At 42.3% G+C, this 25466-nt stretch overlaps 1 protein-coding gene across 4 annotated transcripts in view; it reads left to right on the forward strand.

Annotated features, from left to right (window-relative positions):
• Positions 1–25466, forward strand: part of Adamts9 (ADAM metallopeptidase with thrombospondin type 1 motif 9) — a 171203-nt gene that overhangs the window by 64464 nt on the left and 81273 nt on the right. For all 4 annotated transcript variants that reach the window (XM_085840276.1, XM_085840279.1, XM_085840278.1 and 1 more), the window contains 8 exons: positions 410–536; positions 7364–7574; positions 7902–8066; positions 10250–10414; positions 16975–17094; positions 20221–20325; positions 20492–20659; positions 22271–22528. In XM_085840276.1, the coding sequence (XP_085696402.1) occupies positions 410–536; positions 7364–7574; positions 7902–8066; positions 10250–10414; positions 16975–17094; positions 20221–20325; positions 20492–20659; positions 22271–22528 (1319 nt within the window). The remainder of the gene's footprint in view (positions 1–409; positions 537–7363; positions 7575–7901; positions 8067–10249; positions 10415–16974; positions 17095–20220; positions 20326–20491; positions 20660–22270; positions 22529–25466) is intronic.

The raw sequence follows: 25466 nt of genomic DNA on the forward strand, positions 1-25466 counted from the left end.
TGCATTTTCTTCTAAGAAGTTTGAGTGTATGTGTGAAGCCACACAGAATCAATACTGCCACTTTAATTTTCTATCATGTGGTTTTACTGGTCATAATTTTTATTAGTTTTGTTTCCTTTTGTTAAATTAACGTCAGCAAACTATAGCAGCAGGGTCAAATTCAGCCCCCACCCTCTTTTTATTAATACTGTTTTATTAAAGCCGGGATAGTCCGAGTTGTTAGCAGTCTGTCTATGGCCAGCTGGTTTTGTCCTGTCCTGGTCGAGTTAAGTGTGGCAGAGATCATATGGCCAACTCGATTGAAAATACTGTCTAGCCTTTGCTAGTAAGTGTGGGAGAGTCAGTCCTTGATCTTGGTAATTTAGAGCAGGTTATTTCCTCAGCAATAATGTGCTTACTCTTTGCTTAGGGGAGCGGAGACGAAAACTTGTTTGCACCAGGGAGTCTGATCAGCTAACCGTTTCTGATCAAAGATGTGACCGGCTGCCCCAGCCAGGACCTGTCACTGAAGCGTGCGCCACAGACTGTGACTTGAGGTGCGGCCTCTGTTTTCCTTGTATCTTTCTTCCGGAGTCAGTGGGCTTGAGGGGAGTTTCTGAGGGGGATGCGATGGAGACAAGAGTTGCCAGTCTTTTCCTGGCCTTCCCAGTGTTTTCCTCACACAAGCTCCAGCCAGTTCTGAAACCATTTAGCCGAGATCCATAACTCTGGATTTCTTGTTCTCCTAAGAATTAAAAATAGTTAACAGAGCAGAGCACTGGTACAAAAATAACTTGATCTTCACAACCCAGTGATTAGGTTTTGGCCTTACCATCGAGTCAGACTTTATGTAAGGGAATACTCATGGTATTCCCTTTCCATCCAGAGCAGACACTGTGCAGAATTCTTTTGTGCATGAAAGTTTCAGTGTCTACATATATCAAACACATAAACACATACACAAATCAGACAGAGAGACAGACAGACTGAGAAAGACAGAGATAGAGAGGCAGAGAGACAGAGAAGGAGACACACAGAGAGGGGCAGAGAGGGAGGCAGAAAGAGAGGCAGAAACAGAGAAAGGAAGAGAGGCAGAGACAGAGAGACAGAGACAGAGAGGCAGAGAGGCAGAGAGACAGACACAGAGAGACAGACTCAGAGAGGCAGAGAGACAGACACAGAGAGGCAGAGAGACAGACACAGCCATAGAGAGAGAATACTATGCATTAATGTAGAGGCATGGAGGGAATGAGAAGAAAATCTAAATATGACTGGCTAGGTATCCATGGAATTCTGTGTTTAAGAAAGGTATGGTATCTGATGGAAGAAATATTGAGAGGGCAGAAAATTCTACAGTGTTTCTATTGCCTGAGAGGTTGACTGTGTGTAAATATCCAACAGCATGAGGGCTGTATTGTACAACTGCCTTGGGAGACTATTGGCATAGACTAGCACAGGAGTATGATAAGGTCTCTCCATTCACAAGGAGCGGAGTAAAGACAGAAGCACTTTGAAGTTCCACATTACCATGCCAGGTCTTCATAGTGTTAGCTGCCTGGTGTAGGAGTGCAGATTATAAGGTCCTCTTGTGTGTCCGAGAGAAGAAAGTGCCACGATCAATTAATAGTGTTCTATCCTAGGAGTCAGAGGGCCAACAGTGACATGTGCATCATAGATCTTCCAGTCCTGACCTGAGGCTCTGACTTCAAAACCAGGCTCTTTCCACTCTACCACACATTTTCTGAGGCTGTTATCACTGAAGGGGTTGCTCTGTGGCTTCTCAAAACATATGGACAGAAGTCACTGTCAAAGTAAGATGTTAAAAAGTTAGTTTAAAAAAAAGAAAAGGAAAGGAAATATTTGGCAGTACTACTTTATTTTAGATAGTGTCCATATAAATCTATTTGCTTCAGTCAATTGAGTTACACTAGTTAAGGTAGAATTAAGGAGTCCTTTCATGGGAAGTTAAGTTGAAGAGTCACTGAATTCTTGCACAACTTCCTTGAGATGCAAGGTTAGCAAGCTGAGTAAGATTGTATTCTTGGATCGCCTTAAATCCAGCCATCGTGACATCTTCTACCCTTCTGCAAGTAAATATGGTGGAATAGGCCATCTCTAAGATCTGGGTTTGTGTTTGTCTGTTGTGTTTGTTGTTGTTGCTGCTTTCACAGAAGTGGACACGGGGCCTAGAGAATTAAACATGTTAGGCAAGGGTTCTGCCTTTGAGTTAACCCCAGCTTTCTTTCTACATTTTAAGATAGGGTCTCACTAAGCTGAGAACTATTTTTAACAGCTATATATAATATCCCCAGAGTAATAGGATGGGTTTTATGATTCTATTAATACAATTAATAAACCTATACATTTTTCAGTTACTACTACTTCTATTGTCTTAGTCATTGTGCTATTGCTATGAAGAGACACCATGACCAAGGCAACTCTTATAAAAGAAAGCATTTAATTGTCCCTAGCTTACAGTTTCAGAGGCTTAGTCCATTATCATCCCAGCAGGAAGCATGGCTGTAGGTAGGTAGGTAGACATAGTGCTAAGAGCTATATTCTGATCCTTAGGTGTATGTGTGTGGCGGTGGGGCTGACATGACTTTTTGAGCATCTCAGTGACACACTTCTTCCAAAAAGGCCACACTCAACAAGGCCACACCTCCTGATCCTTCTCAAATAATGCTGCTCCCTGATGACATTCAAATAGATGAGCCGATGGGGTTCATTCTTATTCAAACCACGACAACCACAGCATAGATTTTATCATTGTTTTATATATCAAAATATTAACCCTGACTGCTGCTATGCAGATTGCTTTAGATCACACTGGCTGGTGTAACAGCCAAGGCTTAAATGTGGCCCATCCAATGGGAGAGGCTGTGTACTTCAGTTCTGGAACAAAGCTGCCTCCATTCCTACTTTGTTAATGCTGTAGGATGATAGGCATGCACCCCATTCTGCCATGCCATATATGAGGAATTAATCTCTCCCAGTGTGTGTCCTGCCTCATTTGTTCATCCACACTGGGACTCCATTGTCTGACTCAGACTGGGGCTAGTCACATCCTGAATGGCACATGCAGTGTCTGTAGGTCTGCTACCTCGAACATGAAACCTCCTACTCTTACAGTGGCAATGCACGTGAGTCTGTACGAAGCATTTCAAGAAACAGAATGTGTGAAAGCAACCAAATGGTATTCAATAATCCTATTCCAAGCTTATCCAGCAAATAGCCTTTTTAAAGAGGAGGTAATGTCTGCACTGTTACTTCAAGAACCAAATACTTGTCTCTTTAAGCAATCTCAAGACGAGTCACAACTCAGCATGTGATGGCTCTGGTTTCTCCTGCAGTAGACGCCATTGAGCGTAATATTCACACAGATCTTAAAAGTCAGTGCAGGAAGGTAGACTCAGCTCGGAAGAGTGTTACATTAGGCTGCACAGACTATCACAAGGGTGCTGCCTCCTCATTGGCTGATTTTTAAAGTGAGCTGAAACTCTGTGAGGGAAGTAGGGAAATCGGGGCAGGAAGATGGAGAGTTTGAAACTCGCCTAAGCTAAACTGTAAGACCCTGTCTTTCAAAAACCAAAGGCCTAGGCTGCAGCCTGGACAAGCACGGACGAGGCCTGGGGTCTGCTCTTCAGCTCTGCAGAAAATTAAGAGAAGGAGGCAAAAATAGAAGTTTCTTGGAGACTCAAATGCCAAGGATGGCATAGTCATAATAATAATAATGGCTAATTTATTGTGTATCCTCCACAGGTGTTAAACGCTACTCTCCCCACCTCGTTCCACTTGATCCCCCCCACCCCCACCCCTAGTGATCGACTCAGGCTCTCTGCTCATAAGCATGAGAGCTTCCATTCATACCCAACATTTGCTGATTAAATGGTACAGACTGATTTTTGTTTATATTCTTGTCATAATACCAGATAAAACTTCAGCCTGAATTTTTTATTCTGATCAATAGCAAGGTCAATGTGTTATTATTCTCTATATTCCCCATTTACCCATTTAGAATCAACTTTTAAAAACTTTTTTTTTTTTTGGTGTGGAAACTCTGCAGAGGCCAAGTGGGGACAAGAGCCGGAAGCACAGAGCTGAATGACCAAAGCAGTTGTGATTGTAGATAAGAAGGAGAGGGGGCTTCTTCATCCCTGCCTCCTCATAGAGGTAGCAGATCAGAGTGTGGAGGAAGTCAAACACTGAGGGCAGAAAGAGTTCAGGGTTAGCTTTAGAACCACACAAAGGGGCAGACTTGTGCTTGTGCCTAAAAGTCAGCGAACAACTGTGGCTTTCAGTCAGTGCTCAGATGATCTCACGACTGGCTCACTGCTGGCTTTTTTTTTTTCTGACTGTTGGGAAAATTAAAGGTCCCTGCTAAAATATGCGGAGACACAAACCAAGCCTATGGAAGATGCACTGTGCCTTTTGCCCACCTGACAGTCCATCTAATCAAGACTCATGCTGAAATCTGGCCAATCAGCTGTGAGCACAACTGAGCGAACAGAGAGAGAATGGTTACTGGTTGGTCACACTCCAGCGTGGTTTCTCCCAGGCATGTTCATGGGACCACCAGTCAGATGAGGCAACTCTTAACCTGTGTATCTGAGAAGCCTCCAAAACATCGTCTTCCTCATATGGAGGCTCATGATACTGGTAAACGTTGTGAAGCTCCAAAGATCTACAGTATAGAAGTCCATTTCTTCTGGTAGTTCTCAAAATCATTTAATCCAGCCCCCATTATCTACTCCTACACACATGTAACATATTTATCTTGTTCTTACTTATTAGCATATTAAAACACAGATTTTGTTTTACTTTTTCAGTGTTGGTGGCTGAACACTTTTTGCCTACTGGGCAAGGGCTCTACCATTAAAGTATTTCCCCAGTCCTCAGATTTCTGAGGCAGGAGCTCTCTATGTATCTCAAGCTGGCTTTAAGCACCCTCATCTCTCCAGCTCCCTCCTCCCAAGTACTGAGATATACACATACACCTGACTAGAAAATACTTTACCGAAATATGATAGTGAAATATAATAATAGCATTTTATTTCCCACAAAGTGAACTGTGAACACACTGTACTGAAGAACAGATCACTGCCCAGAAAGAATATAGAGCAAGCTAAATATCATTTAGAGTTTGATTATTTTTATAGATTCTTCTTGGGGATCTCTGCTTGGCCCCTGGGTGTTATGGGATGCCAGGGAAGTGACTTGGGCAGCTGAACTCCAAAGTGCTTTCTTGTCAAGACATCTCCCTCCTTTCTCCAGATGGTAAATAGCCTCCCCCAGGGAAGTGGCCACGGAGGCCTGAGAAGGTAGCCAAAAATCAAAGTGCAGATGAAAGTTCCAGATGCCACTGTTGAACGAGTTCACTTTTTTTTTGTGCCTCACTTCCTGTAGGAAGTGACAGTTTGCCCCAACTGGCCTGTGACAGGATGAGATAAAGGATGAGTTTATAAGTCCTCGTTTACTGTGTTAGAACAAAATCTCCCTGACGCTATTTCAGTGTAATGGAAAATCACAGCCCATTTTCCTTGCCAGTGGTCAACTCTGACCTACTTTTGGACATTACTTAGAAATTCCTTGATAAGCGCGTTGGCTGGAGTTCCTCTTTTTTCCCAACTCCTCCCCTAGACAGGTGTGTATGAGTGAACATTAGGACATTGAGAAGTGGCACACTCCCCAGTGGCTGAGATGAAGGGAATTAATAATGGGAGAGAAAAATCTCCTGGAGGTTAGAAAAAAATTATCTTTTTCTAGATTTCCACATACATTTCAAGATCCTGACTAAAAAAATGTGAATTAAACATTTTTTGCTTATGTTTTAAATTCAAGCAGTCTGTTCCTGTTGTGTTATAGAAAATAAGAGGAGTCATTAGTATATACTGTGCACCTGATGTGTGTCAGAAGGCTTCGTTATGAATAATATCAGGGATGTAAAGGTGGCAAAGCCTAATGGATTCCAATCTAATTTTTAAAGTGTATAATGACGGTGTGGGAGACAGTTCAGTTGTAAAGTGCTTCTGCAAGCACGGGGCCCTGAGCCCACTTCTAAAATGTCAAGTGCAATGGTGTAGCTGGGGATATAGTGGAACCCACGGGGCAGAGGAAGGTTCTTGGCCAACCAGCCTAGCAAAGTCTGAGTTTCCAGTGACAGGACAGGTCTCAGTGATAGTGCCTGTCTCAGAAAATAAGGTAAGACTAGTAAAATAGTTCAGAGGGTAAAGGCACATGCCCCAGACTTCATGACCTGAGTCGATCCTTGGAACTACATGGTGGAAGGTAAGGATTGTACTGTAGTCTCTATACCTGGTATACACACACACACACACACACACACACTGTGATTAAAACAATAAGTAGAAGGAACCAGAGAAACAATACCTTTAGTGGCTTCCACATGTACCCATGCACATGTACACACATGCATACACACAGATACACAGGTTCATACATATAAACACAAACACACTGACACACATGTTCAGACACACAGTCACATACACACTGACACACACACACACACAATGTCTGCTGTCTTTAAGAAATTTCCAGCTTTTGCATCTTCGCCTCTCTCTTCATACCTTTCTCTGCCTCTACTACTCTCTTAACTCCCCTCCCCATGCCCTAAATAAACTCTATTCTATACTAAAAAACAAACAAACAAAAACATTTCCAGTCGTGTGTGTGTGTGTGTGTAGTGTATGCACACATGTGCAAGGGTGTGCACCTGCTTCCATCACTCTCTGCTTTATTCCTTTGAGACAGGGTCTCTTATTGATCCTGAAGCTGAGCTGATGGCCAATCCCGCCAAATTTAGTGTTTATTACAAAATAATAATAATAATAATAATAATAATAATAATAATAACATTCCTAGTGTATAGCACGTACACTTGAAATTTTTTAATTATTCCCCATACTATTCATTCCTGCAATATTATTATCAGAATAGTCGCTGAGTACTTACAAGCACGGACAGACAAAAAGGAGCATTCCACAGATGAGTTTCCCAAGAGCCAAGTGAAATACTTCATATAAAAATTGCTGTCCTTGCTTTGCTGAGTTCCAGTTTGTTTGTTTGTTTGTTTGTTTGTTTGTTTGTTTTTCTTTCTGCTGCTTGAATTTCAGACTAGCTGTATCAAGAGATTCTTCACAGAGGTAGCATCTCTGGCTGTGGTTCTGTGACTTCCATGTACATTGACAGTCATGAAAATCACACGGATACCTTGTGGTTTGAACTTGGATTGTAACTGGCTGTGACTTTGAGCTGTCATTATATTTGAATGAAGAAAGAACGAACTCAGCTTTCTTACTAGTTGGATGTGACACTTGTGTTTAACACAAATGTTGGTTTTTCCACCATTATTTACGTCTAGGTGGCACGTTGCCAGCAAGAGCGAATGCAGTGCCCAGTGTGGTTTGGGCTACCGTACTTTAGACATCCACTGTGCCAAATACAGCAGGGTGGACGGGAAGACGGAGAAGGTGGATGACAGTTTCTGTAGCAGTCAACCCAGACCGAGTAACCAGGAGAAATGCTCAGGAGAGTGCAGCACAGGTGGATGGCGCTATTCAGCCTGGACTGAAGTAAGTTGGTTCTCATCTGAGAGTCCTGAATACCAAGTCTGATGAGTGATCATAGCTCCTTCTGGGACTGTGTTAAGAAACCCATTTAAACTGCATAGAGAAGAGATCTGCAATTGATTTACAATGCCTTTTAAGTCAAGCTCTGAAAGGAAGGCTCCCCAGGTTAATTTGTAATGTCTGACTTGAATATAACATGAAGAAAAAACTAGACTTGGGTATGGTAGGACATTTATTTCTTAAGGGCTGAAAAAACAACATACCTTTGATTTTAAGCAGTCTTTGTGAAATGCCTTATTTTCTTTTAATTTTTATTTTTAATGATCATAGTGTTCTAAAAGCTGTGATGGTGGTACCCAGAGAAGAAGAGCAATCTGCGTCAACACCCGCAATGACGTCCTGGATGACAGCAAATGCACACACCAGGAGAAAGTCGTACTACAGCGTTGCAATGAGTTCTCCTGTCCCCATTGGAAGACAGGAGACTGGTCAGAGGTGAGAAAAGGAAGCCCTGGTTCCTAGCTCAACTCAGATGATTCTGGATTCCCCAGCGTCGGGCCGAGGTGTAGACTACTGTATGGTTCTTCCATCTCACTCCCATTTGATTCTCCATTTCCATTACGACTGAAACCCTTTAGTCTGCCTAGGACCTCAGAGTCACTAGGGGTTTGGCTGGATCTCACAGCCCAGTAGCTTCTGCTGCTGACTTTAACGGAGTGGTTCTCCCCTTCCCCCACTTTGAGCTGTAAATCGTTGGCTGGAAATTGAGGCTTAATTAAGTGTGAGGTTAAAATAGTTTAGACATGAATCCAACAAAGAGGATTTCCATCTTCCTCGTCTTTGAAATAAGAGATTAGACCACCTGGCTTACACATCCAGTCACATGGGAGCGCTTGGTTAGGGGGAAGCCCAGGCTGAGTGTTTGAGAATAATAACTTCTCATCCCTTGCTTTATGAAGCTCAAGGCAATGCCATCTGTGCCCCGTATCTGGATCTTGGGATACAGTACGCATCTTGTCTATTAATGTAGCCCAACATTGTTACAGCCCAGTGAGAATCTCAGCAAGAGGGCTCCTCACTTCACCTCCTTCAGCGGATGCAAGTGGTTGGGGAATAGACATCCCTTATTAACTGGACAGGTCAGAAATGTGGGGAAGCAAAGTTGCTACAACCACAGCTCCTACACACACACACACACACACACACACACACACACCCTTATCTCCCCCCATGTGAGTGCAATGTTAACTGTGTATTTCAGGTGTCAGATTTGAACAAAATACCCCTAATGCTGCTGGAATGGTCAAGTATCGACACATGTCCTTACCTATGTCTGATTTGTGGTCATGTGATCAACAAACTTGGCGCTTTCCCAGTAGATTAAGCACTAAATCCTTGATTTAAATATATATATATATATGATTGAAGATAGCAGGTTTACATTATACTTAGATAGCTAATACTTTAGTGTCCAGTTGTTCATGAAGCCAGGTGTGGTGGTATATATCTTTATTCCTACTCTTGGGAGATCAGGAATTCAAGACCGCCCTTGGCTGTGTGTACTGTAGTGAACTTAAGGCTTAGCCTGAGACTCATGAGATCCTCGTCTAAAAAATAAAAAATAAAGGAGAGGAAACTTTTATAGCAAACCCTGACTAAACATGTGTTTGAATAAATACTGAACATACAGCCTAACTGTTCCAACACTTCGTTAACACTCAGTAACCTTGGATAAAGAGACTGGAAAGGAAAGAGTAAAGAATTGAAGAAAACATTCAATTATTTTACTTTGTCTTTTGTGCTTTTTAGGCATTTTTTAATTTTTCCAAAGTGAGCCCAAATAATAATGATAATTATATTTGACATACTTTTCTTTTTGAGAATGTCATACATGAATACTGTAGTGCTAGACACTTTAGTTTCTCTGAGTCAGAATTATTGTTACCCCCATTTTATAGATGTGAATATTGAGGCACAGAGACTTGGTTATAGAGGTGTCAAGTTGGTCGAGCTTTTAATTCTTCACACTGAACCTCTGTAATGGAAAATCCTGACTTCTATTTGTTTCTCAGAGCATGGTACTCTGCTTTTCTGTGTTTGAATCTGGCCATAATACAAAGGGAATAAGAAAAATGATTCTGGAAAAAGAAAAGAAGGAGATGGGGGAAAGAGTGGAAGGAACAGGGCAGGGGAGCAAATATGGATGAGAAGCATAGTGATAAATACGCATGAGAATTTCATAATGAAAACGAGTGAGAACCCAGAAAAGGGGTTGAGGATGTCGCTCAGTTGGAGGAGCATTTACCTCACATGCACAAAGCCCTAGGTTGGAACCCCAACAGCGTATAGCCCAGACTTAGTGGACACACCTACAATGACAGGAGGTGGGAAGTAGAGGCGAAAGGATCAGAATCTTCAGTGACCCTCAGCTACATGGGGAACTGGAGGCCAGCCTGGGCTTCAGGAGGCTGTGCCAGGATAAAAAGAAAGAGGGAAAGGAGAAAGGAGAACCGGATGAAAGGAAGTGGAGAGCAATGGGTGTGTTTGCTCATTGCTGTTCAGCAGTGGGGAGGGGCCGGGGGCGGGAAGAGGCCACCTGCTCTCATTGGAGAACAGCCCCCACGGGCTCCAGCACATTGATCACAAGCAACCCTGATGGCCTCTGCTTTTCATTCCAGTGCTTGGTCACCTGTGGGAAAGGGCATAAGCACCGCCAGGTCTGGTGTCAGTTTGGCGAAGATCGATTAAGCGATAGAATGTGTGACCCTGAGGCCAAGCCGGAGCCCATGCAGACGTGTCAGCAGCCAGAGTGTGCAGCCTGGCAGGCGGGTCCCTGGGGACAGGTATTTTGAATGATAAGATTCTTAACTGCATTCTTTCCTCCCTTATCTGGAGAGGGGCATTCCAGTGGTGGGATTTTACCGCCGCAGCTGCCACCGCCGCCGCTGCCGCAGTGTGTGACTTGGCCTGCACTGTACTTGAGCCGCTCCAGATCCAGCACATGGGACTCAGCGGCTTGCTGTCCTGCATCCCTTCCAGAGTTACCTTGCCCTGCTGGAGCTGATTACTCCAGTTACAACTCCACGTGCAGGTTTTCACCCTGTTTTAAACTGCACACAAGTATTTAAACAAATTCACAACAGACGTGGCATCTGGCAGATGTAATTCTCCCTGGGGTGAGCCTCTGTGTGGGTATGTGATCCTGCCTGCCAGCTGATTTGGACCAGAGTGTCTGGGCTGTGCTTTGGAAGGGATATTTCGGGAGGAATCCAAAACTCACCTCTCATAAATAAGTGAGATTCTTCAAATGTAGTCAGATCAAAGGGGTCCAGCATCCTAATCATCGGGTTGAGTATCTTTTCCTAGTCTTCTAGTGTGTAATGGGTTCCACATCTACCATTTCAAAAGGAGAGAGTGCACGTCCCCTGGGCCCAGTTTGCTCTTGGAATCTAGTCTTTCCTAATATAGAAGCAAGAGAGTGCTGTGTACTATTTAAGCAGCACTCCAAGTTCCCAGTAGAAGTGGAACAGCTGTCTGCTGTCACTTATGCAATCTGTTGAAGAATGACTCCCTCCGACCCCTCCCCCACCTGGCCCTGACCAGCCATGGCCACTCCTGTTCCTTAGCCTCTGTCTCCATTTCTAAACTTGCACGCAATACACAGGCAGCTTTGTAACAGTGTCTCGGCCTTTCTCATCCTTACTGATACTGTCTTTAAAATTTGTCTTATTATATTTTTTAACACTTAGTGTATGGGGGGAGTGTTAGAGAGGAGAGAGAAAGAGAGAGAGAGAGAGAGAGAGAGAGAGAGAGAGAGAGAGAGAGAGAGAGCTGTCTGTCGGGTACATGTGGGGGTTAAAAGACAGCTTACAGAGGCTGGTTCCTCCCTCCACCATCTGGGTCCTAAGGACTCAAGTTGAGTCTTTATTTTGGAAGCAAGCACCTTTACCCACTGAGCCATTTTCAGACCCCTATACTGACACTTTTCTGTTAGAATCTTCTGCTCCAGAGATACCCCAGTCCAGTGGCAAATCATGTCTAAACAAAGAAAGTCCCTTTATCCTTTCAAACAGTGCTTCTTATTGGTCCAAATAGCTATAGCATTGCCTGACTAATGAGAGGCTGTTGACATACCTTGGACTCACTCTGAGGAAGTGACTGCATATCTACTACAACTGACAAACCAATTTCTCATCCATCCCTTGCACATCTCTCTTACAAGGGATCTGGCCTTTCTCTAACCGATCATGCAACTTAGGCAAACACTTATATCTAAGGTATTATTAAAGAGTCAAAAATACTCATAAGAAAGAACTTACAAAATATGTGTTAGCAAAGAGAAAAAAAATCAAACATACTGCCTGCAGAGCACAGAAAAAAAAAACTGAAAAACCAAAAAACATTTTTAAGCCTTGCATTGGAATTGTATTCTGCCTGTATTTTTGATTGAATAGAAACACAGGACATAAAATTGACTATCTTAAACAAATAGGTAGTATTCACTGTATTCATGTTTTATGACCTCCATCTACTTCCAAACCATTTCCAGCACCCCAAAAGAAACCCTATATGCATTCAGCAATTATTTGCCATCCCCCTCTTTGCTAGCCTCTGGCAACCTCCCAGTTTGTATTTGGGGTCTGTGGATTTGCACAAGCTGGACTTTTCATAAGCATGGGCAGTTGCATGTAACACACATCCTCTATGGCTGGCTTCATTCACACTACACAAAGCTTCACTCATCTGCAGAGGAGCATGTCTGATACTGCTTGCTGTCAACTTCCGAATCCTACCCCGCTGTGTGGATGAGTGCCTAAAATAGATATTTGGGTTCTCCCCACACTTTGACAACTATGAATTTTCTTGGTGTAAATGAACAATCATTTATCTTAGTGCTCAATGACACTTATTTGGAATCTGTTACCCAGGGATATAATTGCTGGCTCCTATAGTAACTCTGTATTTAGATTTTTAACTTCCAAGTGGCTTTCCCTGGAGGCTGTACCATGTTCCATCCTTCTAGCAATATATAAGCAATATACAATTTCTTTCCTATCATTGTCAACAGTTACTATTTTCCATTTGAAATTGTAGCCCTCCTACTGAGGGTAAAGTGTCTCACTATGGTTTCTGCTCCTATTTCCCTAATAGAAAAAGATGTCAACCAATCGGCCATGTGTTTGTCACCATTTGAATATTTTCTTTGAAGAAATGTCTAGTCAAACTTCTTGTCCATTTAAAAAGCTTAGAATGGAGCCTCTCTGTGGCTCTGCAGGCAGAATGGTCTTCTAGTATGGACCAACTCCTGAGTTCATTCCTAGGACTGGCCATGGCGCATACACTAGGAATGCTGGCATATCCCTATCACTTCAATCATCAGGAGATAGAGGCAGGAAGATCACAAGTTCAGAGTCAACTCTGATGACATAGACAGCATGAGGACAGCCTGAGCTACATGGAACTCTGCCCCACTCCCCTTCCAAAAACAAAAAGGAAAGAAAAGAAAAGAAAAGAAAAGAAAAGAAAAGAAAAGAAAAGAAAAGAAAGAAAAGAAAAGAAGTCAAACAAACCTATCAACCACTTTAAACGTACCTTTTCTCACTTTTCCACGATCTACCCAGTGCCATTCCCTTACCAAGTCTCACTCAGTTGTTTAAAGGTCATAAGACTGTTGATGTTATTTGAGCTCTGTTCATGGCCTGAGTACTGATTCTTAAAAATCAGATATAGCATTTGCAAATACTTTCTTCTCTCTCATTTGTTGCTTTTTTAACTCTGCTGATCATGTCCTTTGATGGACAGATGTTTCATTCAGGCAGAGTGTAATTTATTTGATCTTTTGTTGTCTTTGCTTACAGTATCATAGTGAACAAATCATGGGCAAAGCCAATAGCACAAATGCCCTGTTTATTTTTAGAGTTAAAAATAGTTGGGAGCTATTGGTTTTAGGCAACTGATGCATTGTTATGTGTATATATGAGGGGGGAGTCTGGCTTCACACGTGTGGGTAAACAGCTGTCCCTATACTATTTGTTGAAGAGACTTTCTTTCTCCGTTAAGAGTATTGGCATACCTGTCAAAAATGTCAAAAATCACTAGAGCATAAACGTAGAAGTCTGCTCCTGGACTCAGAACTCTGACCCACTAGTCTGACTACCTGTCCTGATGCCAGCATGAAACCACTTCAATTCCTTTCAAAAATTTGGAGATGGGAAAATATGAGTCCTCCAGCTATATCCTTCTTTTTCTATAGTTGTTGGTGCTTGGCGTCTCTTCTCATTTTGCATACCCTTCTTTTGTATGAACCAGTTTGTATTCACGCTTCACAAAGGCATATGATTTTTTCACTTGGGTTTCAAAGGACTCTAGATCTGTTTGGGGAATATTTTATAGCCTCATTTTACAGTAAATAAGTATCTTTCAGTTTATTTAAGACTTTTAATTTCTTCACTCCTTTAGAGATTTTAATCGTAGAAGTCTTTCACATTTTTTAAATTAGGTATTTATTTCATTTACATTTCCAATGCTATCCCAAAAGTCCCCCATCCGCTCCCCCACCCACTCTCCCACCTACCCACTCCCACTTCTTGGCCCTGGCATTCCCCTGTACTGAGGCATATAAAGTTTGTACGACCAATGAGCCTCTCTTTCCACTGATGGCCCACTAGGCCATCTTCTGCTACATATGTAGCTAGAGACACGAGCTCTGGGGGGGTACTGGTTAGTTCATATTGTTGTTCCACCTATAGGGTTGCAGACCCCTTTAGCTCCTTGGGTACTTTCTCTAGCTCCTCCATTGGGGGCCCTGTGTTCCATCCAATAGCTGACTGTGAGCATCCACTTCTGTGTTTGCTAGGCCCCGGCATAGCCTCACAAGAGACAGCTATATCAGGGTCTTTTCAGCAAAATCTTGCTGACGTATGCAATGGTGTCAGCGTTTGGAGGCTGATTATAGGATGGATCCCTGGGTATGGCAGTCATTAGATGGTCCATCCTTTCGTCTCAGCTCCAAACTGTGTCTCTGTAACTTCTTCCATGGGCGTTTTGTTCCCAATTCTAAGGGTCAAAGTGTCCACACTTTGGTCTTCGTTCTTCTTAAGTTTCATGTGTTTAGCAAATTGTATCTTATATCTTGGGTATTCTAAGTTTCTGGGCTAATATCCAATTATCAGGAGTACTACTCAGCTATTAAAAAGAATGAATTTATGAAATTCCTAGGCAAATGGATGGACCTGGAGGGCATCATCCTGAGTGAGGTAACCCAATCACAAAGGAACTCACACAATATGTACTCACTGATAATTGGATATGAGTCTTTCACATTTATGGTTACATTTTTTCCTGATGTTTTTATTCTTTCAGATATCATTATAAAGGCATTTATTTTCTTAATTTGATTATTTTTGATGATTTGTAGAAACATATCTAATTCATTGTCATTAACATCTTTATCGTCATCATCATCATCTTTTTTTATTTCATTTGGTGTCCAGAAACTGCTGGATTTGAGTGTTAGCTCTGGCGGTTTCTCTGCAGATTGTTTGGGATGTCTGTGTTTGTTGTGCTAACGCCTGCAGATAGGCTAGGCTTGGCTTCTCTTTCCAATCTGACTTTTACCTCGCCCTGCTTTGTCTCCAGCTAGACCTCTAGTGTGTTCAGAATAGCGAAGGTTACAGGAGACATCCTTTTAACCTGACCTCAGAGGAGAAAGCCTTTCCCCACTGGGTAGGAAGCAAGTGGAGGGGTGTTTTACCACATTAAGGAAGGGCCCCTCACTTGTTTTGGGGTGCATTTGCATGAAAAGGGTTTTGGTGGTTTTTTAAATTTTGCCAAGTGACTTTTTCTCAGTTGACATGATCATAGGTTTTTTAAGTATTTTTTTCTTTCTGTTTTATCTACTTATATGATACATTTCATTAATTTTTTTTTATTGCACGCCATTCTTGCATCCTGGGCTAGATCCCACTGACTACAACCCATACTATGTTATAGGGTTTAATTGCTAGTATTTTCTTGAAAGATTTTGTATCTTTATTTACAAGAGATATTTGTCCGCATCACCCCAACATACACACGGTTTTGGTATTGATATCACTGGCCCTATGGAATAAAAATCTCAAGAAATAACTGGAAGTTGTTTCAGTAGTCTTGCCTAGAATGTTGTTCACAGTATTTTTAATAAGAGACAAGACGTTTGGTTCTTGCATATTTAGGTCCTGGCCTTGTGGAAAATGACCCTTCCTCAATACTTTGGAAGTGTTTGAAAAGAACTGATGTTAATATTTCTTTAAATATTTGGCAACATTCGCTTAGACTTTACTGGTTTTTTTTTTTTATTATTGAGTCAATCTAATATCTCGGCGATTTGTTCTCTGACATACTGCTTGTGTAATTCATCCAGGGAATTTATCAGTTCCCACACATTGGTAAACTTTCCAGGTTTGCTTTTGATACTGCCCCATTTCATTGTGGTCAGAGAAGCTATGTCCCACATTATCTTATCGATGTACTGATGCTTGTGTGACCTCACTGGTGGCCTATCTTGAAACAATGTTTCATGTACATTGAGATGAATGTACAGTGTGGTTGGAAGAGTAAGAACTGTCATGATCCTTTGTTACCCAATTTTTTGGCTTCTTTCTTCATTAAGTACTTGTCTACTTGCTGCAGGTTTTAAAGTTATTATCATTAAAACTCCAATTAACAGTTGACTCTTATCCATTGTTGTTGGATTAGTGACTCTTACACTATAGGGATGGATTCTTTCAACATCTTCTGCTGTCTTACCCATAACACCACCACCCCCATCCCTTTCCTTGGCCTGTAACTCTGACAGAGTGCCTTGTAGCACTGCAGTATTGATCTCTGTACTACTTGTATGCTGTGATATATATATCTAACTTTTGGCTATTGTATATGTAGATGCTTTCCAATATCTTGTCTCCTTCTTACTGATAACTCTGCAAAAAGCATCCTATGCAGAAATAGTGATACAACTTTCAAGGATTTGCTGGGAATTATTTCCCAGAAGTCAAAGATCACAGAGATGAACGAAATGCCTGTGTTAACCAGGATATTCTAGCAGGTAGAGTGTGACAGGCCTGACAGTTATGGAAACACGTTATGGAAACAGTTAAGGAAACACTTCCTTCTGGAGTCATGATCAAGGAGCTGAACACTTACAAGTGTCATTCCAGTAGCAGACAGAGAGAATTCTAAATGTCATTATAATAATCGACCAGGATAAATTGTGTGAAGCAGGATTACATACTTTTTTACCTAATCTCTGGGTACCAGCCCTGAGGTCCAGTGTGACAAAAGGACTTTTCTCTTGCAGAATATTATGGGGTACGTATGTGAAAGAAAGGGTTTGGTGACATTATGTTTTATTTCATTCCCCCAGTGCAGTGTCACTTGTGGACAGGGATACCAGCTAAGGGCAGTGAAGTGCATCATGGGGACTTATATGTCAGTGGTCGATGACAATGACTGTAACGCAGCAACTAGGCCAACCGACACCCAGGTGAGGCTCCTGTTTCAACTCAGGTATTGGCTTTGGGCTGTAAAGGGCCAAAATCTCACTGGTTCAGACAAAACCAAAACATTTCCATAGAGAAATCCAAAGGCAGAATAGCTGGGATATTAAATTATCTGGGAATTACTTCTTATTTTCTTCTCCATTAGGATCTAACCTCTGTTTTTCCGGTTGTGTGTGTGTGTGTGTGTGTGTGCACGTGGGCGTGTGCGTGTGTGGGTCTTAAGTTGTTTTAAGTATCTGTAGGTGAGCATTTCATTCTTCTTGAATAGCAAATATTAGTTGGTTTTATCTTGAACTTGGAAATCTTACATACTGTACTTGAAGATTACTCCAGGAGTTCAGGCTAACGTGCAAGAAGTGTGTGCTGCTCAAGCTATTTGGGAGCAGCTCTTAGCAGCCAACAGTGGACTTCACAGGGCCCTGTGAGCTGCTAAGTCCTGGGGAAGAGGACAGCTGGTAAATCCTTGACACTCACCACTTAGAAAGTTACTGTCCCCTGTGCTCACGAGGTCACTGATACCTGTATGCATCCGTGGTGTCTCTGCGGCTCTGTTAACAAGGTCAAGCGCTTAGCTTGGCAACTGGCATGGTGAGAGAGCACGTAACACAGATGGGAGCAGGTGCTATAACTTACAGCTTCATTTACTGGTTTGTCCATTGTTTCTGACTTCAGAAAGCGGCAGAGAGACTTTAACCATTTGTAGTCATTTCGCTATGAATAACAAACACCCAAAGGTGAATAATTGAAAATTATTATCTGATGCTGTAAAGAATTTTCTTCAGTAGCATAAGGTCTCAGGCAGTCCAGGCTGGCTTTGCGTTTTGTAGCTAAGAACAATTTTGAATTTCTGATCCTCTTGCCTTCTACTTCTGGAGTCATAAGCTTCCTGACATGTGTCACCCTGGTTTTAGCAGTACTGAGTATTGAACCTAGGGTTTCATGTGTGCTAGCAAGGATCCTACACACTCAGCTTCATTCCCACCCACACTTTACCTCCTAAACACCCACACACTATATATAATTCAGTGACACATTTCAACTATCATTTTCAGCAATTATAGACATCCTTTGGCAGTAGGTTCAAAAGTTGAACATAAAAAAAATCAATAGAAGTCTGTTATTAGAATCAATTGGCTATATGAAATCTGAGATCACTGTAGGTTTTAATGTCATTAGTAAAGTTTTTTGCTATATATCATGTAACTCAGTAAAATGTCTAAGTGTGCACAGAAATAATACAAATATCTGTATGCAATGTCTACTTGTATGTACAAACACAACCACATACACACACATACATACACACATACATACACAAACATACATATACACACATACACACGTACACACACATACATGTACACACACACACACACATAGTTTTTCCCCTCATGAGAATATGGTGTTTCACTGTTTTGTGAGTTATCTTGTTATCATTTACATCAAGAGAAGGTTTGGGATTGCATGACAGATTTGATAACTACTAAAGATAGAGTTAAGCCAAGTCTGTACTTAGAATTCATGTTTGTTTGTTTGTTTGTTTGTTTGTTTAAAAATAGGCCTTGTGCAGCCACTAGACTGCCTTCAAGCTAGGTATCCTCAGTTGCGTGCACTTTACTACATGTCATTTACGGATAAAGAATCACAAAGGATGAATGTAATGATGTCCATCATATTATTGCTGCTTATCAATTAACCTAATAAGTAGCATACCTAAATAAACTCTATTTTTCTAATTTTATTTTTTTACTTTTTATTTTTTCTAATTTTATTAAAATGTTCAAAATGACATGGGGGCAGGTTCGGGGAAAGGGAATTCTCTCAGTTGGGAATTTTTTTTTCTACACATGAGAACTTGAATTCAGTTCCTTAGTACCTGTGTTAAAGCTGGGCACAGGGGTGTGTCTGTAATGCTGAGACAGGAGGGAGAATTAGGTGTATCATTCTGGAACTCATGGGCCAGTAAGCTTGGCCAATTGCTGATTTTCACATTGTGTGAGAGACCCAATCTCTAAAATTAAGGTACTAAATGATTAAGAAAGACACCCAATATGACCTTCCGGTCTACACTCACTCACTTACTCACACACATACATACAGTAGTTAGTCCCAAGAAAATGTCAGTCTTTACATCAGGTGAAGTAATGGAAATTAGCAATTTCAATGGAATCTTTCTCATTCTATAGTGTTCGTTTATCCATAGGCTCCCACAGTCAAAGCCTATGGACAAATTATTCACTGTTTGCAAAAGTCCCCTGGGACTCTCTTTGGAGCACAGGCAAAGTAAAAAGCCAGGTATGGAGCCAGGTAGCAGAATTTTCACGCTGTATATGTAAAGTTTGAAGGCGACCAAGCATTAGTGATCTTCAGTCTCAGACCCCAGCACTTCTGCACCGAGTCAGTTGACTCCTGGGCCTTGGATAACTATGTATCAAACGGAGGAATTGTGGGCAGCTCCTGAGGCTGGGAGTGATTATAAACAGGTGTGCTCTTTTGTTTTCCTCTCTGGGAGGTAAGAGACTTGTATCCACCCACGGATGACTACGCTCACTACAGCAATGTTCTCTTGAGTGACTGAGGGACATTAGGCGAATTCCTGCCCTTGGCCTACAGAAAATTCCTTTTTTATCAAAGGTTGACCTTCAGGGCCCCGGGTGTTATCTTTAGGTGCCCCCTGGGAAAACAAGTTTAGGATTAGCAAATTTTGATTAGGAAACTACCTGAAGTGTGAGAACACAATTTAGCCTTGAGAATATTTAAACATTAACAGTGAATACTTATTAAATGTTATCCTGTTCTTTCCAGACATACACACCCCTTCACAGTGTTTCCTCTCGTTTCTTATAAACAGGTGACTAAACAGGGCTTTACTGATTATTAAGGAGACCCTGCCCTGTGTTAAGGCATCCAGAAAAGGATTCCGATCTTATCCCTCTTTGAAACAAATGGAAGCAGCTGGGGCCAAGAGAAGTCAGGGGCTAAGCAAGGCTTGTAGAAACGGGCAGAAATAAGAGTATTTAGACCTCTCGGTGTGGCATGCTCTTTTACCATGATTGTCTCTATGAACATGTGCTGCCTGGACGGTAAATGCTTTCTCCTTTCATGTCTAGGACTGTGAATTAGCATCTTGCCACCCTTCCATACTGGCCCTGGAACCAAGGAGAAATGCACAGAGTGTATCCAGAACCCAATGGCGATTTGGGTCTTGGACTCCAGTAAGCAACGGACTAGGGGAAAGTGGGGAGGTGTGCAGAGGAGACAGATATTCTCTGACCTGACTATAGAAAGGGGGCTAAGAACTGATAAGATACTGGACTAAGTGAAAAACATTAGGAAGCCATCTCAAATGATATGTCTGTGTCCTTTCACTCCCACCTGCAGTGCTCAGCCACTTGTGGAAAAGGTACCCGGATGAGATACGTCAGCTGCCGAGACGAGGACGGCTCTGTGGCTGATGAGAGTGCCTGTGCTACCTTGACTAAACCAGTAGCCAAGGAAGAGTGTTCTGTGACACCCTGTGGACAGTGGAAGGCTCTAGACTGGAGCTCTGTAAGCGTGGCTTTGTGGGGTTGGGTGGGATTGGAAGATGGGTGCAGGGATAAGGAATTGGAAGGTCCATATTATGAACAGATAATATTTCAGAGTCAGACATGAGACTTAAATATCCTATTTCACATATATGTATCTAGCTAAGTATGAAAGAAATCTTAGTCAAATGTCCAAGGAGTACACATTTAAAAAGAGTATGTGAATCAGTACCTGTCCTGCTGGACTGACTGCAAAGCTCAGTCTGCAGAGGCATATCATTATATAACTGACTTACAGAGCCCCAATAGCAGCAAATGAGGAAGCGGACTGGGAGTTCTCTGATTTTGAGTCTGATTGCTCATGCATCCTGTGATCTCTCAAAGGCAGGTGTGTCCCTTGGTTCCCTTCCAGGAGTGCTATGGGACCTTCTCACAGGAATGGGGGCCCTGGGACACAAGCACCATCTGTGTAGACTTTTATAAAAGCAGCTGACCCTTTTCTTCAGGCAACTTCTGACGTCAGTCCTTCGACACTCCCACAATCCAGGAAGTAGCTTAGGTTAGGTGAACAGGGAGGCTGTGGAAAAAATAAGATTAGTATTGCAGGACATTTCAAAATATATGTGTGAGACAGAGACTCAGAGCTACAGAGAAACTCAGACCTAGTCATTTATTGATTGCTTGATTCAGAGCAATTTAAACTATTGGGGGCCCCATTTTTTTCTTCTGCTCTTAAAAAAAGAAGAATGGGCCTAGGATATGGTTCAGTGGGTAAGAGCTCTCTCTGTGCCAGCAGGACCTGAGGTTACATTCCTGGCACCAACATAAAGACAGGGCATGGAGGACATGCTGGTAACTCAGTGCTGGGGAACAGAGATAAACAGATTCCAAAGGACACCCAGAGCTTGCTGACTAGCTAGCCTAGCTGGAAACCAAGAGTCTTTGGTTTAGTGAGACTGTCCCAAGGGAATGAGACAAGGAATTATAAAATGACAAGCCTGCGTGCGCTTGTGCGCAGGAACACACATACACACACACACACACACACACACACAATTGAATAAGTAAATAAAACTAACTTTAAAAAATGACCAGGATGAACACCTAGTTGATGACATTGTTAGTGTGATTGAGATTATATACATTAGATGCTTATCAGAAAATAAATACTCAACAAGTGACAAATAATCTCACCTTAATGCGCCAAGTGTGAGGAGAAAAGAATCTGTAATTACGGTATATCAAGAATGAAAGAGCAGCCGAAGCAGTTGCCAGAGGCTCTGTAATCAAAGGCCTCGAAAATCGGCAAGGAGTTTGGATATTATTTTAACTGAGCTGGGAAGTCACCAGATGTGTGCGTGAGTTAAGTTGTAATGGGTGGCCTTTTGTCACCACTAAACAACACATATGTGGGATGTGTCAGGTCCTAAGCAGAAGAGCCCAGCTGATAAGTATGACATTAATCCTGGCGAGAGATACCAGATGGAAACAGAAGGAAGCAGTCATGGCTGATTCTGAGACTTTTAGCTGGGCACCTGGGAAAATATTCAGCCACCTGAAGAAACTTATACTCAAAATATAACTCTGACTCCCAAATGACAGTCCCCTCTTTCTTTCTAACTATTCAACATAGTGTTCCGTGACTTGTGGGCAAGGTAAGGCAACCCGACAAGTAGTGTGTGTCAACTACAGTGACCATGTGATTGATCGAAGTGAGTGTGACCCAGATTACATCCCCGAGACTGACCAGGACTGCTCCATGTCACCGTGCCCTCAATGGACTGGCTTGGCTCACCCATTTCAAAACGAAGACTTCCGTCCCAGGAGTGACAGCCCTAGCCGCACCCATGTGCTTGGAGGGAACCAGTGGAGAACCGGGCCCTGGGGAGCAGTGAGTACTCACTCTGCCTACTTCTCTCCTACTTGAGTAGTGTATAGCAGAAAGCAGACTAGAATTGGTTCCTTCAGAAGATTATGGGCACACATTTGCGGTCAAGTGTGAATACCAATGGTTTCGTTGCAGTCCCAGGGAAGAGCCCCTTTGGAGGAGAGGGTTTCAACCCTGGATGATGAGATGTCATGGTTGGACCAGGAGGGCCAGGCAGAGTCTACCTGGAGGAGAGAGAACAGAGAGGCTTTTGTGAAGAGGCATTCTTTGTATGAGCCTGCCATTGCGTGATTGAGAGACTCAGACCATGGATAGCTGCAGTGGATTCTCTCCCTCCACTGTGTGGGCTCAGGGATTGAGGTCAGGTTCCCAGGCTTGGTGACAAGGCCAGTTGCCTGAGGAGCTATCCCCTAGGCTGACTGGAAGTTCTTCATGAAGGCAGGTGTCCTTTGCTAGGCAAACCTCAATGTCCTTGTCTACTAAAGGTTGACAACCTTGAGTCTTTTCTGTCATTTCCTGGGTTAAATGAGATGCTTATGTAAAGGGCTTTGGGCCTCGCCTGCTTCGGGATGAAGCCTGGCAACTGCGGAGTTATCTTCATCACGCTTGTTATTACTGGCGTTCCAGCCACCAAGGCCTTGAAAAATATTGAATGTCAAAAGGAAAGAAATTGCATGCAGATGGTTTTAACCTGTTACGCTGGGTAATTTTTCAAAAATACGATGGAGAATGATGAAACGTTTCATGGCATTCCAAAGGGAAGGATGACAACAACCTCTGCAGGCCAAGTAATTAGAGTGAGCGTGCCGATCCCTGTGGGTCTTGTTGGCTTTTTTTTAATGTCTAGTTCCCTCTAGTACTGCTAATTGTGTTAAATTATTTCTGGGCTGAAAGGATTAGAAGTCTGCCACTCCCCAACGGTGAGTGTAAATGCAATGGAAAGCTGGCCTGTGGGTGCTGATTGGAGTCTGAGTATAGACTCCTGAGTGTGACTGTTGGCTATCTAACCCAGCAGCTCCACTTGCCACCCTCCCCCTTCCCCTCCTCCCCTCTCCTTCTTTTCCTCCTCCTCTCACATTTCCTGCAGGTCTCCCTCCCCTACTTAGGAAAGTTTTCAATTCTAAAAAAACTGACCAGTGATCAGAGCCAGTGATTACTGAGTGATCATGGTTTTTCCTCGCTTGAAAAAAAAAAAAAGATTCCGAAGTCACACGTGTATTTTTGATGGTGCTATGAAAGGGATTTTGTTGGTGGTGGAGGTGGTTTTTGGTTGTTGATGGTGGTGGTGGTTTGTTTTTTGCTGTTGATGATGTTTGGTGTGGGGAGGGGTTCGTTTTGTCGTTTAGTACTATTTTTATTTGAATCCCTTTATAGAGAAGATGTGTTCATTTCCAGTTGCATGCTTCTGCCCTGGGGCGTTGTCCCCAGCCTAGAAGGCTTAGATCAGGAAACAATATTATTTTCCTCATTATGCTTTTGGTTTTCTCGTGTGTTTATTTTTATTTTTTCTCTTTTTTAAAGAGAGGCTTCAGCTGGACTGTGTAATTTTTATCTTTATTTTGTATTTGTTTTTCCTCATGTTGTTGTGTCTCATCTCTGTCTGGGGAGTGAAATTTGCTCGGGAATCTTTGCATTTAATATGGTGCTGGGTAAGCATGCCTTGTAACACTGTGTGTTCCTTGTGGTAGGGTAACCAGACTCATAGGTGACAACATAAAGGGACGATACAAAACTGTATCCGGTGGTAAAGCTCAAGGGATATTCCAAGTCCATTTACAACATGCAGACCTTTTCTAGTGTTTTTACATTCTGCTCCTTAAAGCTATTTAAAATAATCGTCCTCTGTGTCTTGATTATATATTAGCTTGACACTAAAACAAACAAATGAAAAACCAAGTAGGCCTAGAGTAAGTAAACCAGAACCTTGAGAGAAAAAAAGTAAAATTTTGTAAGACAAAATAGACTTAAACAGTTCTCAGACACTACCAATCAATCTGTTGTCCCGCTCTATGACTGAAAAACTGGTGGTTCGGCATAAGGTATATCTTTACCTTTTTTTTCTTCTTCTTTTTTTTTCTTTTGTGCACACATGAGAGGAGATCAAAGGACACCTTCCCAGAGTCAATTTCCCCTTTCCACCAAATGAGTCCTAGGAATCAAACTGAGGGCACCAGCTTTAGAGGCCAAAGCCTTTAACCATGACTGTGTCTTATAGCTGTGGGATGCTTGAAAGGTTTTTAACTTTTTAAATCACTTATAAGTTGACCAAGATAGGTGAGCCACTGTTATTTCCCAGCACTTCCCAGTAGTCAAATGCACTCAGTAACATTTTTTTCCTTCACATCCTGATATGGTGCAGGCTAGTGGAAGCACAGTCAGAGAATAGTTAAATGGCACTGGCTTTGAGAGTCGGTAAGGGGTGGGATGGATTTAGTGGCCCCCATACCTGCAATTCCAGCACTCTAGAGGCCAATGCAGGAGAATCACACACGGGCTTGAGACTAGCCTAGACTACACAGTAAGAAACTTTCTCCGAAAATTGGAACCTGCAACTAAAACCAAACCACTCAGTTTGGTAGTTGGAGAGAATTGTGTGGCTTCAAAGACTTGTTAAATGTAAGCATTCCAGCCTTTCCCAGTCATCATAGTGGAGGGTGCTAGAAAATACACTAGGTTAAACAGGTAAGGAATTTCTGGAAAGAGAAACACTCCAACTGTAGGTTCATAGGAGAGCTATGAGAAGTGTGTGTGGGAAACCACCGAAATGCAAACAACAACAGCCATTCAAGAACATTCCAGTGAAGTGGGTTGAGAGATTTGTCAAGATGGAATTCAATTGAGTTCATTGAGGAAGCAAAAAGCAAATAAGGCATGCTTTACTATCATCAGCCACTCAAGTAGATACGTTCTTGCGAAAAAGCAGGAGTGGGGGCGAGGGGGA

Source organism: Mus caroli, unplaced genomic scaffold (genome assembly GCF_978045245.1).
Source record: "Mus caroli unplaced genomic scaffold, Mus_caroli_1 scaffold_7, whole genome shotgun sequence".
In the NCBI taxonomy this organism is placed as follows: Eukaryota; Metazoa; Chordata; class Mammalia; order Rodentia; family Muridae; genus Mus; species Mus caroli.